This window comes from Chlorocebus sabaeus, chromosome 18, assembly GCF_047675955.1.
Source record: "Chlorocebus sabaeus isolate Y175 chromosome 18, mChlSab1.0.hap1, whole genome shotgun sequence".
NCBI lineage: Eukaryota > Metazoa > Chordata > Mammalia > Primates > Cercopithecidae > Chlorocebus > Chlorocebus sabaeus.
In genome coordinates, this window is record NC_132921.1 from 56,370,612 (window position 1) to 56,390,477 (window position 19,866).

Consider the following 19,866-nt stretch of genomic DNA (forward strand, 5'->3'; position numbering starts at 1 on the left):
CCGTTAAAAAGTTATTTGCGCTTGGGGTTTTCTTTCCTCTGACTTTTGCCAGTAGAGACCTGCCCTGGAGGGTATTTTGTCCTGGGAGCACAAAACTATTTTCTTTTCTGGAAATAAGTTGACGTCAACTGGGAGCTGTTTTGGGTTGCTTTGTTTCCCGGAGCGTCCAACCCAGCACACCGCCTCCGGCAAACTGCGAGCAATTCAAAGCAGCTCGCCCAGTAGGGAGGGGAGCTGGTGGGAGCGGGGGTGGACCCCGCCGCCCGCAGAGGTGGGGAGACCTTGGGGGGGGCTCCGCTCCCAGGCTAGAGCGTGGGCCTGGGTCCCCGACCAAGCCACGAGCACAGCCCGGAGCCAGCGCGGCCCCCGGGTCCCTGCGCTTATGGCAAGGGCCGCGGGGGACCAGCCCCTGGTAGGTAACTTGCCGGGCACCCACCTGAGTTCTGAGCACCGCGGCCCGAAAACCTGGGAGCATCCCAGGACAAAGGGCCAGCCCTCTGGAAGTAGCCGTGTATGACTAGTGTGTGCCAGCTCACTATGTGCGGGTCCGAGTGTGCAACTAACTTAGCTTCTCACCGCAGCCTCGGAGAAACGAACACGCCTTTCTGCACGTGTCCAGGGCGGGTGGGGAGGGCAGTGCATTGTGAACAAAGCGGGCCACCTCTCGGACCACACCTCGGGGTCGATTCCCGGACGGTTCTCCGCGGAGAGCAAGGCGGATGAGAGTGTGGGTGTGTGTGTGTGTGTGTGTGTGTGTGTGTGTGTGTGTGTGTTTCCCTAAGGAGCCGGAGGCGGCCCGCGAGGCAGGGACTTGCTCTAACTTGTTTCACACCTGGCGCGGTTTCCCCAAAGCTCGGGTGGCGTCCAGGGCCGGGGAGCCACGCGGATGACCAGCAGCGTTCGCTGCAGAAAAAGACATCGTCAACTCCCACACAGAAGCCCACGCGGCCCTGAGACCTGGTCTTTCATTCTTTCTTAAAAAAAAAAAAATACAAATTGATGGATGAGTTTCAATTGATGCGTAAAATGTATCCCTTGAGAGCAAGACAGGAGGGCCAGGGAAGGGGGGAACAGGCAGTTGACAAGATTCTCACAGCCTAACTGCCGAGAATTTGGACTTGGAGGCAAATTCGAGGGCACCCGAGGAGCAGGCGAGGCTGTCTCCCAGGAGGATGGCCTGGCACCGGGCCGCGCTGCTGGGGACCTGACTCCCTCGAGTCCCCTCACCCCAGGGACTCGAAACCGGCCCGCACACCAGGGGACACACGGGCTGCGGGAGGAGGTGAAAGTTAGGATGCAGCGCGAGCTCCGAAGGTGGCCTGGACTGTGCCTCCAAAGAGAACAGCCGAGGTCCCGGGCGACTCTGGGACGCTGCCCCTGGGCCGGGAGAGCGGGAGGCGGCGACGCAAGGACGCGCCCGGAGCCTGGGCGCGCCGGGGGCGGGCGTTTGGCTGGAAGTGGGGCAGTGTCTCCTATGGGAAAGCGGGACCCGGCGAGCTCTTTGGCTGCTTTTCCAGTTTCCGAGGTGCCCGCCCCCGCGCGCCTGAGGCAGCGCAGCCCGGAGGGCGAACGAATGGCGGTTGGCAAACTTTGAGTGAGAGTGCGCTCCGGCTCTGAATTGCCGAATTGTGGCGGTAGCAGGGTCGGCCGAGACCCAAGTTCGCTTTTTCCGCCTGCCCGACGGGCCTTAGGGAGACTTTAGCTCCAGCCCGGTGGAGCGCCTCGCCCGAGGGAGTTGTGTCACTTTGCCCGGGGGCAGGGAGGGCGGCGCCCCTGGGCGGGTGCGGAAGGGTCCCTGGGGCCCCTGGGGTCCCCAGCGCCTCTTCCCTCGTCTCCCCTCCCACCGGCCCCTCCCAGTCTTCTCTCGCTCGCTCCTTCCCGGGGCTGGCTGGACCGGCGCGGACTTGCCCCAGACCTACGGGGAGCGCCCCAGGTCTTTAATGACAGCTTAAATGTGGCTGTTGGAAAAGTCGAAAGGGATGAGGCTGACGTGGGGCGTGTTTCGCTCCTTTGCAAGAGTCGGAAAGGGAGTTGGGAGCCGCGCGGCTGGCCCCAGGCCCCCGCGCCTCGCCGCCAGCAAGTAGGTGGGGGAGCCGCCGCCGCCGCCAGCCCCATCCCGCTCCCAAGCCTCGCCCGCTGCGCCCTGGCCGCGGGCGCCGAGAGGGTGCGGGGCCTCGCCGTGCCTCCTCCACCCTGCTCATTAACCTGCCTGCTCCGCTCCGCTCCAGGCGGCCCCAGACACTGGTTTCCCGCGGCAGCACCCGTGGCCCGCCCGGCGCAGCCGCCGCCCCGACCCCCCGGCTCCGGGGGGCAATGAGGGGGCAGTGGAAGGGGCACTGCTCCTCGGGCATTACTTAGAGAAACGAGACCATCCCGCCCTCCCGCCGGCCCTCCCTCTCTCCTGCCCGGGCCCGCGCAATTCTCCGCCAGAGGGTAAGTTGGGAGTGTTTCGCCCCCACCGACAGCTCTCCCTCCCTTTCCTTTTTTTTCCTTCAAAGTTTTCTTAGAAGTGGGAGCCGGGTGGGGGAGGAAGAAGGTCTGGTCAGCCTCCGTCCTTTACCCTCTCTCTCCCGTCTAACTTGTCCCCCCCTCCCCCCTCCCCTCCATCCCCTGCGCGCCGCTGCCCCTCCGGAGCTGCGCTCGGGAATGACAATTGGAGCGCGGCTCCTTTAAGAGCCCGGCTTTGCCTCCCGGTAGCTGAAGGTCATTAAACACAAAAGCTCTCAGCGCTGCGGTCCAATATAGCGCATGCGCCCTGCCCGAGGACTGGCAGAGAGACGGCAATATGGCGAGAATGCCTGGCAGCGGGGACTGTAACACCAGCGCGGGCGGCAGCGCCAGCGCCGCCGCCGCCGCCGCCGAGAACAATGGGGAGCGGGGCGAGGGCGAGCGCGGCGCGGGGGGCCGCGGCCGCCGCCACGGCCGTCCGCACTACTGCAGCGCGGGCGAGGAGGAGGAGGAAGAGGAGGAGGAGGACGAGATCCAGGAGGTGCAGATAACGGGGGACGAGGAGGAGGAGGAGGACGGAGGTGGGGGGCTGGAGGAGGACGAGGAGGAGGAGGAAGAGGAGGAGATGGGGCTGGACTGGGACGAGCCCCTGGAGCCCGAGGACTCGGCCGGGGAGGAGCTGGAGCCCGAGCCGGTCCATATGATCAATATGGACCAGAGCGCAGCGCTGGAGCCCGAGGCGCCGCCGCGACTGCTGGCGCCCCGGGCCCGCGGCGGGCCGCCCGGGGACGGCGCCGAGCTGGACCCCGACGTGCTGCAGCGCCCCGAGCGGGCCCGGCTGAGCGAGAACACCCGGCTGGCCACCCGCTACGCCGTGCGCATCTTCCGGGAGTACCTGAGCGAGAAGGCGCAGAGCCCGGACTTCGAGACCATGGACAAGGGGGCGCTGTGCCGCGTGCTGCGCTCCTTCTATGCCGAGGCCCGCTCCAAGAGCGGCCAGCTCTACAGCAAGTCGTCGCTCATCAGCATCCGCAGCTCCCTCAACCGCTACCTCAATGAGCCCCCGTACTGCCGCACGCTCGACCTCACCAAGGATCCCGAGCTGCGCAGCGCCAACCTGACGCTGGCCGCGGTCATCCGCAAGCTCGAGGAGCAGGGCGCCGGGCCGGTGGTGCAGAAGCAAGCTATCACGCGCGCCGACCTGCGCAAGCTGTACACCTCCAGCGTCTTCAGCACCAACACGCCCTTCGGGCTGCTCAACAAGGTCTGGTTCGAGACGTGCATGTACTTCTGTACCCGCGGCCGCGAGAACCAGCGTGAGTTGGAGGAGGACTCTTTTGGGCTGGCCATGGACGAGGACGGTCGCAAGTTCGTCTACTTCAAGTCCCTCGGGCCCTACCACAAGTCGCGCTCGTCGTCGTGGAGCAAGAAGCGCGCCGAGAGCAGCGACGAGGAGAACTTGCCCCGCATGTATGAGACGGGCACCGAGTTCTGCCCCTACGCCAGCTTCGTCAAGTACCTGTCGAAACGCAACCCTCTCTGTAAGGCGTTCTTCCAGCGGCCCCGGGACCACTGCAGCGAGGGCGATGTGACCTGGTACGAGAACAAAGCCATCGGCAAGAACTTGCTAGGCACTAGGATGCAGATGCTGTCCAAGGCGGCTAAGCTCTCCAAGACCTACACCAACCACTGCATCGGCGCCGTCTCCATCGCCACGCTCAACAGCATCGCGGGCATTGGCACCAAGCTGGGCTCGCCCGCCCCGCAGGGCTGCTACGCCGAGGCTCTGAACGGGGCGGCACGGCACCACTCCCACCACCCCCCCCACCCATCCCTCCCACCACCACCGCCCCCAGCCGCCCTCGCTGGGGAACACTTACATCCTCCCCAAAGACAGCCAGGTCGGGCCCGAAGTGAAATCCGAGGCTGCGCCCAAGCGCGCCCTGTACGAGTCGGTGTTCGGGTCGGGGGAAATCTGCGGCCCCTCTTCCCCCAAAAGACTTTGTATCCGCCCCTCGGAGCCTGTGGATGCGGTGGTGGTGGTTTCCGTGAAACACGACCCCCTGCCTCTTCTTCCAGAAGCCAATGGGCACAGAAGCACCAATTCTCCCACAGTAGTTTCACCTGCTATTGTTTCCCCCACCCAGGTAACCAAACCAAACTCTATGCATGAAATGTTTCTTTGGTACCACTTCGGGACTAACTTTTGTGCTAATGCAGCTCTGGGCAGGGGGGACGTTTTAAAAAGTAGGCAGTGTACTGAATCGGATTTGGTTTCCCCCTTAGAAGTTAACTCTCTTGGTGCTTTTTGGGAAACTTTACACCTAACCTTAAAAAATGTGAGAGAGGGCATGCTACCTAACAAATCACTTCTGTGCAGTAAGGCGAAAAACTTCAAAGTTGGCTGAACAAAAGGATTAGCTCACTCTTGCAGCCGCTCTTCATTGAATGTGTTGAGTTTTATAAGGCAAAGAGTGCGAGAACGCTGTAAATGTAAAGGAAGCAGTTGCTTAAGACATATTTGAATCAAGTGTCCCTTAAAAGACTCTATTACATATTCGCCATGACTTTGGAAGGTAGAAAAACAGTTATAAATTATTGAAAAGAAAACGTGCCAATCCCACTTCCTGTAGCTTTTTTGTTTCCTTTTTTTTTTTTTTTTTTTTTTTTAAGAAAAGGGGTGGAGAGTGGAGAGCCTGAGAGTGGAGAGCCAGGCAGTTGAGTGCCAGTTTATACTGTAACATGTAGCTGAATGTAAAGTGGCCGTGTGGGGTGCAGTTTTCATAAACTAAAGTCTCTTGTTAGAGTTATTATTCAGGTGGGAACGTGGTATCTGCAGTTTCAGTCAGGCTACAAATTAGAGTATGGACCTGTGGTGCCCAGCACTGTGGGCACTGAAACATTGCTGTCTCCCCCTAGCCCCATGGAGCTCACCATCTAGAGGGCAGATAATACCTATGAAGTGGGTAATGAGAGCAAGAGTGCTAACCCAGCAGCTGAGTCAGCATGAACAAATCACTTCATTTCTCTTGGCTTCACTGTCCTCATCAAAGAGGAAGAAATTATTTCACCCCTAACATTATTTAAGTCTAAGCAGTGCCAAATTCTGGGTCGAGATTGGAGCCTCTAGTGTTAGTTGCTTCTTCCCTTATTTTCCCCAGGGTAGTATTTTCGTGAGTATTAGTAAAGTTATATTCATTTTTTGGACACTCTGTAGGAGTCAGGAACCAGGGTCTTCGGACACTGTGCTCTATTCTGCAGGCAGGTGTAGCCACTGGAGGTTTTACAACTTTCACCTGCCTGCCATCAAGCAGAAGTAGGAATTTTGCAAGTCTGAGGGTATAGTGCAGGCCCTCCAGGAACATATGGCAGGTACCTCTGTGCTTTTTCCAAAGTGGAAATTCCAGTTCTGGACAAACTGACCCTTTCAAACGTTTACCAGCTAATGGGCAAGCCTCAAGGCCAACTGAGAAAGGGGCTGTGAGTGGTAATATAAACACCAGAGTTCTCTAAAATACACAAGACCTGTAGGCTATGTGTCTTCTGTACTTCGGGTGTGTAGTCCATTTCTGACAGGTTGTGTTAGAGAGTTTTAAGAATGGGGAGGAGAATTTAGGGTTTGCTTTTTCTTTGAAAGAAAAAATAAATGTTCACGTTCTTCTGATACAGTAAACACCCTTGAAATGCCCTAGTTTAGAATAGCACCTGATTAATTAAGAGTTAAAAGCCTAAGAAAGTTTATTAAGGCATACATGGCCTTGGGATAACAATGAAACAGTTTTTCTGCTGGCATCTGTCTGCTGGTTTCTTGACACCAGTGTACTATAGAATTGTGACGTAAAGAACCACAAAAGATAAGAGGGTTTTGTTTCATTGGTTTGGTTTTGTTCTAAGGAATGCAATCTTTCAGTCGTTATCTTTTATTTACCTGAGTAAAATAAATCAGCTCCAAAAAGACTGTATACTGATGCTTTTATTATTCTTGCATTATTGTCAGGTAACTCCTAAGTTAAATATAGATTTGAGTGTCCATATGTGGCTTATATGATTATTATGGCTCTCAAACAAGATCTTAGCTCCAAGTCCCTGTTAGTTAAAACACTACAAAAAGTTGTTCAGTTTGCACATATTTAATAGTCAGCTTTTCACTTACGAAGTCTGAGCAATCGAAGTATTGCTCAGTAGAAAGTTATAGCAAACTTTTTCCTTCTTTATGTATTAAAATCACTGTAAGGGTTGAGGTTCAGTGCATTTCCTGGGGCTTAATGCCTGGCAGAGGTTGCTGGCCTGTGGCATTGCTTTGGGTTATCAACTGTTCTGGCTGGTCATTAACCCCCAGGAAATGCCCGGTGCAGCTCCAGCTTCAGTCATTATTACTTAATCATAAACATAGGCTCTCTAGCCTAATACTGTCTGGACTTCATCAAGTAGTGTCATATGGAATTCCACTGTTGACCGTCTTAGAGACTTCTTGGTAACAGAGAGGTCACACACTGATGTTTTGATTTTCTACTAATGTTGCAAGTTTCTCAAAAGATGAAGAGCCAGTTTCTTTAAATGCATTTGCTCTTTTTACTTTGTGAGGGTGTTATTAAGTATATTATAGATGGGACTGGTTGAATAATGAATGCATTCAAGGATTAACAAAGATTATGGAATGTGTGATTGCTCACGTGAAGTATCTGGCTTTTGGGGTGAGTGAGGAATTATGGCGATGGTTGTGATGGTCGCTTTAACTGGTCCACTCTTTAATTCTCTTGAATGGTTGTGTTAAAAGTAAAGGGTAGTTTTAGTTCCCTTGTCCCCCAAATAGCTATTGTGATCTAAAATGATTCAGTTATTGGTACGGTTTGCAAGCTCCCAGGTGGAGGTCATGTAGTCCATTTTAAACTGCTTACCACTGTGTCTTCCATCCTTATAACTATCCCCTTTGCATAAAAATAGAGCATTTTTCCTACCTCCAAGAACAGTACTTCAGGTTAGAGGGATGATAGAGATTAAAAATTGTGTTCTTTATCATTCTCAGAGGAAAAAATACTAATAAAGTTTAGATTCTGAATGTCATAGTTTTGTCACTACAGTTTCTGTAGACATGTCTCTCTCCTGTGCCAAACAAAAGTGTGAAGCATTTGCAAACTGTGGCAAAGGTGTCTTTAGTTGCACTTGCTTGACCCTAACCTAGATTATTTCCAGAAATACTTTTAAGGAATTCTGTAGAGAGGACATCTATTAGTGGAAAGATTGTGGGGGCTGGTGCACATCTCCTGTTTGTGTTTTATTGTCTTCACTGTGGGCCGTTGGTCCTTATAGTTTGCGGGGTGGGAACTGCAGCAGGCTGCAAGCAGGCTGACACAGTTAGTTGTTCATTAACTTACCTTTGAGGAGAAGCCAGAGGCTGACAGCTCAGGGAATCGACTCAGGTGCTGTAGGGGCAAGGAAGAAGGAATATTTAATGTATCTACTTAATAGAAAAAGGCATGCGTTTTATGTATTAATTGAAATAACTGCTAAAGTCCTAGTTTGAATTTGAAGACTAAGAGGGAGGGATGTTCTTTATTTCTTATAGATGGAATCAAATTTTTATAAACACGAAAGGAGTATAGCAATTGTAACAAGACTTCTTGCCATGGTTATTTGGGACTATTAAGATTAACTGCCTTTTAAAGAGTGGGTGCTTTTCTGATTTTTAATACTAGTTTGTGGCTACGTTCCTTTTTCTGCTGCAAGAATGTTTGCTTTCCTTTATGAAAAGTTCAAGTTGGTGGAGAAACTAAATGTCTTGTACATAAGTATATAACTTTCTTCATTCAGGAAGTAGTTACTGAGCACCTACTATTTTGGCTTTTGTAACAGGAATCTATAAATTAATCGTTTTCCCCCTGGCAAGTAGTCTGATTGGCAAAATTTTGGCTTCTTTACCTGTTTAAACGAGATCAAAATAAAGACAGTTAAAAGGTGATGCACTCAGTGTTTTGCAGCAGTCATTTTGGGAAAGAAATCTGAACCTTTATATTCTCTTTCATGCACTCATGTATTAATGTCGCAACCAGTATTCAGGAGTATTATTTTAAATTGATATAAACTCATATCTGATGTCAGTTCACTCTGTACTCAAGCTGACCCATGAAATAAAAAAAGAAATACTTGCTGCCAAGGGAGAAAGTAGACCCCATTCATCTAAAACTTAAATCTTTGTGTCATCCTGATTTTAAAATCTGGCTCCCCAAGCAAATGTCACCGAAAGACCACCCTCTTGTCATTACTAAGTAGTTTTCAAGCAGGAAGAAGCCTTTCTTTTCCGGGAACCACTAATTACATGTGAGACCACTTGGATGAAATTTTCACCCAAGTGGGTCCAGGCCAGTCAAAGCGCTACTTCAGTTATCCAATAAAACTTGAGTTTCAAGACACCTTTTGGTGTTTTACCTGCCATTTCGAAAGCAGAATCGATACAGGAGTTCCGGTGTAGTATGTGTCTTTAAAATCTTAGGAACGTAAATGTAAACTAGTCATCTGTAGGTCTGTCATGTGTTAGAACTTTCATTTGTAGAACCGATTTTACTTCTCTTGACTTAACTGTCATTCATTGCATTGTACCAATAGTCAAGTTGCCTTTTTAAAGATTTCTTTGGACAATTTATATAAGGGATAAGGTAGTATGAATTAATTTGTTCAAAAAAGGGGGATATGGATTGACCTTGATAAACTAACATGAACGAAAACGTGCTTTAGGATTTGAAACATTGCACAGGCACACTTCTTTAATTAACATTTTTAGTGCTCTAAGATGCTGAATTCAATTCATCCACTGTTAACTGAGCATCTTTCTGCTTGCTAAGTGCTGCAAAGAGGAGCAGGATTCAGTCCTTGCCCTCAAGAGGGATTCACAGAGGCTGGGCAATTAGTGGACTTGTACCCTTAAAGCTGAAATAATTCTCTGCTTGCTACATGATCATCAGAGGGGAAACAGGTGAACTCTTAAAGTTTTGGGCTCTATAAAGTTCTTTTGGATTTTCAGATTTTTTAAAAACTTTTCCTTTGCCTACTCTTCTCTTCCAAGAGAACATGGGTGGTGAATGGTTTTGAGTCTTTATAACAGCATGAGCTTCTAGATGGCCCGGAAATAAATGATCTTTTCAGTCCTTTGAAATACACTACGGCAAAGGGTATGGGTAGAGATTCAATCTGAATATGAGGTTGTGTTATCTAATGCCCATGACCGTAAACTGGACAACAGACCCTGCTGTGCCCACACTAGCACTACAGGAAGCTGAACCTAATGAGGCGTGTTCTGGGTTTTCAGTGATTCTCCAAATTCCTTTCAACACTTTCTTTACAGTCAGACTTCTTACCTTTTAGCTTATAGTATATAGCAACCTGACAGAGCCTTTTCTTTCTTCCTAAAAAAGATCCACTTACATATGACAGCAAACTTTCATTCATGACAGACAGGGCTTTTTTTTTTTTGGTTGGGGGTGGATATGATACATTTTGCCCAAGTCTTGGGTAACAGAATTTTCAAAAATAACGGAGGTAGGAGCTATCTTACGGTATCGTTAGTCAAAAGTGTCTGTGTTTTCTTTGGAGTTTTTAATCACATGTGCTTTTAGGCAACTCTTGCACGTACACAGTTTGCTTTGGGCTAGCTTTTCACATTTTCAACCCCAATGAGAATTTCCTTTCTCTGAAGACCCTCTCGATCCTAAGGTGTGTGATTCAGCTTCTCTTTCTCCAGGCAGGGACCTTGGTTGTTTTTAATCCTGTGGGCTGCAGGGCAGAGGGAAGATGGTGCAGGCCTCTAGTGATGAGTTCATTTATGTAACCCGGGAGAGCTGAGGGAATTGGAGAGACCTGGAGGGAGAGGGCTGAGGATGGACTCAGGCTTCTTAATGATCCCCACTCCACCAGCCCATTCTGCACCTCCAACCCTGCAACACCATCTCCACTGGGAAGAGGCAATGCCACTTGAAAATCCTCTTCATAATCCAAATCTTTCCTGGGAGTATCTGGACTCGTTCACACCCTGAATTACAGTTGACCATTGAACAACTCAACTCAGGGCTTAGGGACGCCAGCCAACCCCCTACAGTCAAAACGCTGCTTATAACTAATTTTTGACTTCCCCAAAACTTAAGTAATAGCTTGCTGTTGACCAGAAGCCTTGCCAATACCATAAACAGTTGATTAACATATATTTTGTATGTTTTATGTATCATCTGTATTCTTACAATAAAGCAAGCTAGAGAAAAGAAAATGTTATCAAGAAAATCATAAGATAGAGAAAATATATTTACTATTCATTGAGTGGAAGTGGATCATCATAAAGGTCTCCTTGTCTTCAGGTTGAGTGGGGAAAGAGAAGGGGTTGATCTTGCTGTCTGAGGGGTGGCAGAGGCAGAGGAGGCAGAGGAGGTAGAAAGGGAAGCAGGACAGGCAGGCACACTTGGTGTGACTTTCATTGAAAAACATCCGCATGTAAGTGAAGCCGCACAGTTCAAACCCCTGTCATTCAAGAGTCAAGTGTACCGCTTTCCCCCAACTGGCAGTGAACCTGGAAGGTTTTGATCCAGTCTGGGAGGAAGGCGGGTAAAACGTGCTGCCCGAAGAGGCTGGCAGATTTAAGACAGCATTAGGTGGTAGGCCTCTAGGCGAGAAGAGGAGGAGTTCAGAAAGGAATGCTAAGGAATGACAGAGACAGATGTTGCTTCCTTTGTGAGTAATTCAGTTGCAAATTAAAATGTCAGGACTAGTTTGGGAGCTTGTGATCATGAATTTCTAGTTTTACTTCTTGTCCCTAGTCCGGTTTAACCCAGTTCAGCCTAGTATCTCCCCATTCAATCCCCATCCTTTCTGTCTTAACACAAGAAGAAAACGGAAGCAATTATTTATAGCACCGGTTCCTATTTGGGCCCTTTTACCATGTGCCAGGGACCAAACTAGTTAAGTACACTTTCTATAGCTTTAAAATAGAATTTCCTATTTGTGTATTTCTCTGCTTCACCCTCTATTTAGACAAAATGTTCATAGATAATATCTTCATATATACACGTATATGCAAATTTGATATTTGAAAAAAATCCTTCATTTTCATCATAATCTGAGAAATAAGTGTTGAGGATAAGTTTCTTGTGCCTGTGGATTAATTCTGATATTTCAAGTTGCTATGGCTTTTGACATGCAGTTTTAAGGAACTTAGAAACGTGAATTATTTCCACATTCCTGGCTGTTACGGGTCAGCGAGTGGACTGTTAGACCAGATCCAGGCAGGAGTGAATGTGGGGAGCACTGTAGCGGCATAAGGCACGGGGCTCCCATCTCGTTGTACTGCAGTCTGCTGAGACAAACTTGATTCATTCGTTGGAGAGTTCTGATGTAAACTGTCACAATCTCTAACTGGTTCTGTAGCTGTGGAGTAGAATATAACGATTAACGTTAATAATAATGAAGACATACTGAAAACTTGAAAGTAGTCCGCCAACCAGCAGCATCTGCGTCACTTGGGAGCTTGTGGGAAATGCAAAAATCCCGCCACTCTGTGCCCCTGAATCAGCCCCTGCACTTGAAAAGACTCCTAGGCAGTGCATGTGCTCTGAACATCTTGAGCACTGGCTGATGTGGTCTCTCATTTAATCCTCATGCAGCCCTTCCAGGAATTACGGTTATTATTTTCATTTTGTAAAGGAGGAAGCAAGCTAAGGGTCATAGATGCTGATTCAGTTGTTTAAGCCCTAACAACTGGCAAGTAACTATGCTGGGATTTGAACCCAGCCTGTCAGATTCCACAGTCTGTGCTTTCAAACCCATGGCCTGTCGATTCCAGAGTTCTTATCAACTGTTCAAATAAAAGAATCCAATAAAGAGAAGATGATAGAACATGAAATCACATTATTACCTGTGATGCTTTCTGGAACAACTGAAGAAGAGAGAACGTGTTAAAAGACAGCATTACAAAGCAATGACATAAGTAGGCAGAGACACACAAAATGATATTTCCAGTGTGTGGCATGCTTCCGTTTTGCTGTGTGGGGCCCCCAGCCTTTGCTGAGTCTGGGATTTGGAGCAACCTCATTTGAGAAACTATATCACGTAGTGGTTAAGAACAGACTCCAGAGCCACGTTAAGAACAGACTCCAGAGCCACATCCCCTGAAGCAAATCTCAGCTCTGCCCAGACCGCTGGGTGCCTCAGTTTCCTCCTCAGTCAAACGGGGATGATGATAACATTGATCTCACAGGAGAGTGGGTGTTAAATGAGATACTGCTTGAAAAGTGCTTCAAACATGAGCACTATATGAATATTTGCTATCAGTTTGTTATCTTAGTGCAGAATGCTTTACATTTGAACAAATGCAGATCTTTACCAGCCTTCAGTTTGGCCCTTGGAAGTAGCTTGTCCAGGTGCTGTGCAGGGAGCCCCTCTGCCGTTTCTTCTTTTGCGGTGTCCATAGACTGTGGCCAGTGGCACTTTTGCAGGTCTTCTGGGAGATACGAGATCTCAGTGCAGGCTCTGGCACTCTGGCCTACCTGGGCCCTCTTCCCTCTCACAATTAACCTAAAAAAGCCCATCCGTGTGGATGCTTTACCTCAAAGCCTGTTTTCTCTCCTCTACTTTTCCTTAAGATTTGTATGTTCTGTGGCCCACGTGGGATTTAACTCCACACCTTCTTCTAACTTAGTTCTGCAGACCCTTCCTGTTGCTCTTTACAGAGGCTTAGAAATTTTCTTTTCTTTTCTTTTCTTTTTTTGAGACAGAGCTTTGCTCTTGTTTCCCGGACTGGAGTGCAATGGTGCGATCTCAGCTCACTGCAGCCTCCGCCTCCTGGGTTCAAGTGATTTTCCTGCCTCAGCCACCTGAGTAGCTGGGATTACAGACGTGTGCCACCATGCCTGGCTAATTTTTGTATTTTTAGTAGAGACGGGGTTTCACCATGTTGGCCAGGCCGATCTCAAACTCCTAATCTCAGGTGATCCACCTGCCTCAGCCTCCCACAGTGCTGGGATTACAGGCGTCAGCCACCATGCCAGACCGGAAATTTTCTAGTGCTAAAAAATTAACACTAGGACTTGGGGAGCCCACTGATGGGCATAACTGCTGCCCAGGCTACAGCACATTGACAAATGAAATGAGACAACAATGAACAGAGTGAAATCAACAGTTTTTCAAAAGAGATTAAATTTTATTTGGAATGGCTTGAGATGAAGGGAATGGTCATTATACTGGGATTCTTAAAATATTATGAAGGTCATTATAGCTATAATCTCCATAAATTTCTTAATTTCAGTATTCTAGAAGTAGGGTCTATATTTGGCTAGAGCTTATGCTATGATGTTTACGTTTCCCTAATGCAAAAATGCACTATAATTTTCTAATACTTGACTTCTGTCTTGGATACTATGTAAATCAATAGAAATGTCACTTAAAGTTGAGGTGTACTAATATACGGTTGAAATAGACTATAGAATTAAGATAATTGGTTGGTATTTTGATACATTATTGCTGACCAGTTAATGATCTTTTGTAACTTGTTTTTGGTGTGACAGTGCAGGGATTTATTACCTCTGATTTAGTTTGCCCTTCAAGTACTTACAGTATTCAGCCAGCATAGTCCTTATGGAATAGGTTTTTGGGTTTTATAGAATAACATATTGTATTAAGCCAGTTTATATGGAATATTGGCTTCTATTTTGTGATATTCTTTCTGACAAAACTATATCTAAATAGATTTTAGATATTTTCTTACATCTTGAACAAATATTGTTGTTGTTGCTTTTTACTCCAGAAAAAAAGAGACTTGCTGAATGTTTATTTTTCAGTGGATTGAGGTAGCAATTTAGAAACATGTTGCTGTAGAAACACACAGACCTAAATAAAAGTATAACAAGAACATTAGAAAGCTGATTATGCTAGCTTCTTTTCCGCTCACCCCAGAGTTCTTTCACATGTTCGTCTTTTATAATTAATGGTAGGGTGTTCACAATGCTGGATTTTACTGTTTTTTCAGGATCACTTTATGGAGGTGGTGGAGGTGGTAATGTTCCAGGAATGTGTCTCGTGTTTTTTTTTTTTTTTTAATTTATGAAAAGGATCATGGAGTCATAGAATCCCATGTCATCCTGTAACTCCTCCCTTGAGGGGTTTTTAGAACCACCTCTTGGGATGTGAGCCAAGATCTAAGGAGAGAAAGGCAAAGTGAAAGAGAATGCTATTCAGAAAAACTCTGAAAAGCAAATTCATTTATGAAAGCATTTATTGAGCACTTACTGTGTGCAAGGTAGGAATTTGGAGGTAAAGAATAACTTAGAAATATTTAAGAGAAGACACTGGAGAAACTACAGTGGAATATCTAGGGCAAGTCCAAAGGACTGGCTGGAGATCCAGTCTTATCTGATTGGTGAGTGTTCCCAGGTCAGCCGTGGAGAGCAAGGGGTGTGTATTAGTATCTCAGAAATGGGACCAAAACTGGCCTAAGCCGAACTGAAAGACTAAGCAGTTAAACCTGAAGTGCATGTACGGGGAATGTGGAAACCCAGGAAAAAATAAAATATTATCTTGTCAAAAAATTTAAGCCTTTTCTTTGCTGTAACACTGCAGGCTTCTCTGGTAAGCCTTAGTACACTTGTATTTTAGGTGTCCCCATTCCAAGTGAGCTGCCACATTCCACCACATATGAGCCACTCTGAATATTCACCCTGTTGTGAAGCCACATATTTTAAGATTGAGCGTATGTACAATAATCCCACAAAATCCAGAACTGGTACCCTGTCAGTTCACATGTTAATTACAACTCCCACTCACTAAATGTATGGCTTTGGAGCCCAGCGTGGTTTCCTTCACCTCTCAGGTCTGTGGGGCCACACTCTGAGTAACCACTAAGGTGCTTGTAGATAGTGCCTCACAGTTGGCAAAGGGCTTTCCTGTATGTGATTTCATTCCAGGGACTTTGTAGGGCAGTTCCTAGTGTCAGGTATTGGGCTAGACAGACTGAGGGGACACAGAAAAAAAATCTTTTTTTTTTTTTTTTGGAGGAATCACTTAGTCTCATGGGGGAGGCAAATAAGTAACCAAATGAATAAACGCTGACTGTGTGATAAGTCCTGTGAATCTATGCACAGAATATTAGCAAGCTGAAGAGAAAAGATAGGAACTTTCAGCAGGCCCATTCTACAGGTGAGGAAAACTGACCTTTGCATTCACCTACCTACCGAGAAACAAAGTTCAAGTTCTGGTTCCAACTCCAGGCCACTTCTACAGTGGTACTTTTAAAGCTGTACCTTGTAGATAAAGTTATAAATACGGTCCAGTTAGGTATTAAAGAGAAGATAAAAAGGACACCAAATCACAAGTGTATTGATGGATGTGTCTTTTGAAAATGGAGTGAATCCTAGTGTGATTTTTGTGTTTTTGGAGCCTCAGGAAAAGAAAGGGGAACATGATGGGTTCAGGTGAAATGAACAGCCCAGTCTTCCAAATGTCGGTATACACCCGAGACATCAGTGGCAGAAAGCTACAGTCTTAGGTTGAGTTGGGGACTTTTTTAAAAATACAAAGTCGAGCCCCCTGGAGCCATTTCTGCAGTGGGTCAGTGCAGACTGGCTCCTTGCTGGGGGTCTGACGCTCACTGGGACCAGTCCTGTGTTTCTGTGGTTCTTTATCTGTTCACTGACTGTTTGGCAGTTGAAGACTTGCTCCCCAAGGCCCTCAGCCTTTGCCACTTCATTCAGAGCACTGAATTAAAAGAGAAAAGGAATGCAGTTCTGTGCAGTTATAGCTAGTAAAAAGAACCAATAACAATGACTATAAAGTGCCTGACAAATAGAAAATGTTTGGTAATACCGAGGTACTTTATGGGGGAAGGGTTTACCTCTTGGCAAAGGATGACAGCCCCCTGCAGTCCAAGGCTTTTCCCTCCATGATGCCCTTGGCAGGGAGCTCTTGCCCAGCCAGAACAGGTGAGTGAAAAGATTCTGCTGTCTTGGAGTCACCTGACTTCTTACCACAAGAACATCCTTCAGAAGTGGAAATCACAGACACATAGGTCTTTTGCTGGTGACAACAGATAACACAAGAGATAAAGAACACTTCGGTGATATGAGAGTAAAAAGGACAATGAAGAAATGACAGTAGAAAAAAGTATAGGAGAAGTAAGTGGTTAAAGAACCTCTGGTCATAAAGGAAGAGGTACATCAGTTTGGAGCAAAACTCATATTCTCTATGGGTTCTGGTAGAATTACCAAGGGATGGACCAAGTTAAAGTTACATGAATCATTGACCTGAATGATCTTAGGCAGGTTACTACATTTCTTAATAGGAATAATACAAATACACATGTATTGAAAGCCCATAGTAAGTGCTGAATAAATGATAGCTTTAAAATACATATGTATAAAATATATATCTATATTCTATGGGGTAGAGATTATTGACAGGTTAGAGGAAAATGAGAGAGATTATATACAATTTACAGATGATCTTCAGTAGTCTGTTTGAAAGATAAGACAAAGGGTCCAAAAAAATTACAAAATATTTATAAGCACAGGCAGAAGTGTGGAGATGTACAAAGAAACCAGTTGGAGAACTCACATCTTTGGCAAGGATAAAATAATGATAATCAAGAGACAAATAAGAGAAACTAAAGCTTAGAGAAAGATGGATATTAAATTATAGGTGTAGGTATTATGTGACTTACTAAAATATAAAAATAAAATGAAACACAAACTTTTTTTCTCTCCTTTATGCCACAGAGAGAAAAGTTTAAATATACTTTATGTAAAATATTTAAAGGATTAATTTTGAACAAACACTAAATAGATTTTATTTTCTATGTCTATTTTTAAGTAGATTATAAATAAAAAACTAAAATGAATTACAAGTGTGGGCAATAGAAATCTTCAGGTTTCAATAAGATTATCCATCTCGTAATAAAAAATACAATTTGATTTTTCCTAATTATAAGCAGTGTACTTACAGAGATCAGTCACTTTTTATTTATAATTTTCATTAGAATGTTGTGATACCAGTAAACCATATTCCAAATGTGTTTCAATAAAGAAATATCTTCATCATCTAGAATATGGAGCTAGACTACTCTTATACTTTTATTATTAAAATCTAACACATACAACCAGGTGATAAATTGCAAATTCCATGGCTTGCCTTTTTTTTTTTTTTTTTTTAAATTATAGCTTTAAAATATTCTCACAGGCCAGGAGTGGTGGCTCACACCTGTAATCCCAGCACTCTGGGAGGCTGAGGCAGGCAGATCACTTGATCTCAAAGAGTTCAAAACCAGCCTGGGCAATATGGTGAAACCCCATCTCTACAAAAAATATGAACATTAGCCCAGCATGGTGGCACATGCCTGTAGTCCCAGCTACTTGGAGGCTGCGGTGGGAGGATTGCTTGAGCCTGGGAGGTGGAAGTTGCAGAGAGGCAAGATTGTGCCACTGCACTACAGCCTGGGCTACAGAGGAAACAAAGAAAAAAAATTCATATGGCCACTTAGCTAGAAAAGATCTCATCGAAATACAATAAAGAATATGAAACTTTATGGCAACATATTACATAGAACAGTAGCACTCTTTGTAATAAAGTGCTCATTTGAGACAAATTAAGTCATTCTCTTAGCCCCCTTTTCCTACTTGACTGAAATAAAATACTTGCTCAGTTGACAAAAACCATCAAATAATTCACATTTTAGTCATAGTTTAGTTTATACTAGCTTGTTTAGAAATAAAGTCAGCAAACATTATCTGCATCATAAAGCGTGAATCGCAGTTAGATTATTAGCCTTCAATGCATTGCTTGGTAAGGGGGCTACCACATATCTCATTCCTGAAGAATCTGTTCCCACAGTCAACCCAGTAACTAACATCTGTGTATCACATGTTATGTAAATACTCAAGGTTCTCTATTCCGTATGATCCTCATAGCAACTCAGGCTACAGAGCTTAAGTGACCTGCTCCAGGAAGGAGGTGGTCAATGGCAAACCTAGGACTGGATCCCAGGTCTTTCACTTGTTCTATTCACTCAACAAACATTTGAGCACCAACTTCGCTGATCACTGAGTACACAATAAAGAACAAGGCACTGAAGGTCTTGTTTCCCATGGACTTGACAGTCAAGTGGGAAAGACAGGAAAACTCATAAAACCATGATTAATATAGATGGAAACTGAGCAGCTACTCTAGTCCCCAGGATTCCTCTTCTTAATGTGTCATCTTTTTCCCCATTGGTTGAGTCACACCCCCACAGAAGCCAGCCACACTGACCACTCATACCAACATAATCACAGTAAGGCACTGCATAAACCCAGAGCCAACCTTCTCTGACCACCTCAGCCCGTTGTTAGGTAGGGTAGACATCACAGGTGAGGAGACAGAGGCCCAGAGAAGGTGAGTAGCAGATTCCGGCCTAGAGGCAGGAAGTGATCAGCAGGGAGCCATGACTCACGCCTGTAACCCCAGCACTTTGGGAAGCTGAGGCTAGAGGATTGCTTGAGGCCATGAGTTTGAGACCAGCCTGGGCAACATAATGACACCCCATCTCTACAAAAAATTTAAAAATTAGCCGGTTGTGGGAGTGCATGTCTGTAGTCCCAGCGGCTCCGGAGGCAGGAGGATCTCTTCAGCCCAGGAGTTTAAGGCTGCAGTGAGCTATGATCATGCCACTGCATTCCAGCTTGGGCAACAGAGTAAGGCCCTGTCTCAAGAAAAAAAAAAAAAAAAAAAAGAATAAAAAAGGAATTGGTCCTGACTCAAAGACTCAGAATCTCTTTCCTTCTTGACAAAGCCACCTCTCCTCACTTGTTAGGTTATGTGTAGCCTTTATGGTGGGATTACATCCTGCTTTATTCAGCCGGTCCTCATCCCGGTATACCACTCAAAATCTGAATGAATCGCTCAAGGGCTAAGATCTTTGTTCTCTGGGATACACACTTTCCTTCCAACTGCCGCTCTCCAGATAGGTCTGTCAAGAAATCAGGCCTTTCTCCCTCATTCTTATGAAAGAAAGCAGCTAAGGTATTATTGATGGAATCCAAAGAAACTGTTAAGAAAGGTAAGCACTTGTTTGTGAAACGCTTCATCCATATTTGTGATACTAACGAATCGTGGGATTAGCTTTGGAGAATGAGATCAGCTCAGGAGGCTGCTGTTCACAGCTAAACTGTATCCTGATCCTCCTACTTGCTGTCAATGAGGTGACCTCACCAAACAAATTTAGGAAGAGCCCTTCTGAATAGGGCAGTTAAGATCCAGGAATACCTGGTCAGGTGATATTTAGAATCTCTTTCCACGCTAAGAACCTATGATTCTATCCTGGCAAAAACTGTCTGCAAATCAAACACTTCTAAATTAGATCAAAGTTTAAGTACACTGAGGGAAATTCTGTTTTTATCGCTCCCATTTGCCCTTGATACG

General features: G+C 46.1%; 1 protein-coding gene across 1 annotated transcript in view; it reads left to right on the top strand.

Moving 5' to 3' along the window:
• Window positions 1–2,450: 2,450 nt before the first annotated feature.
• KCTD1 (potassium channel tetramerization domain containing 1) overlaps window positions 2,451–19,866 on the top strand; it is a 95,650-nt gene continuing 78,234 nt past the window's right edge. Inside the window, 2 exon segments of the mRNA XM_007974393.3 lie at window positions 2,451–4,267; window positions 4,269–4,595. Coding sequence (XP_007972584.1) covers window positions 2,786–4,267; window positions 4,269–4,595 — 1,809 coding nt within the window. The 5' untranslated portion in view covers window positions 2,451–2,785.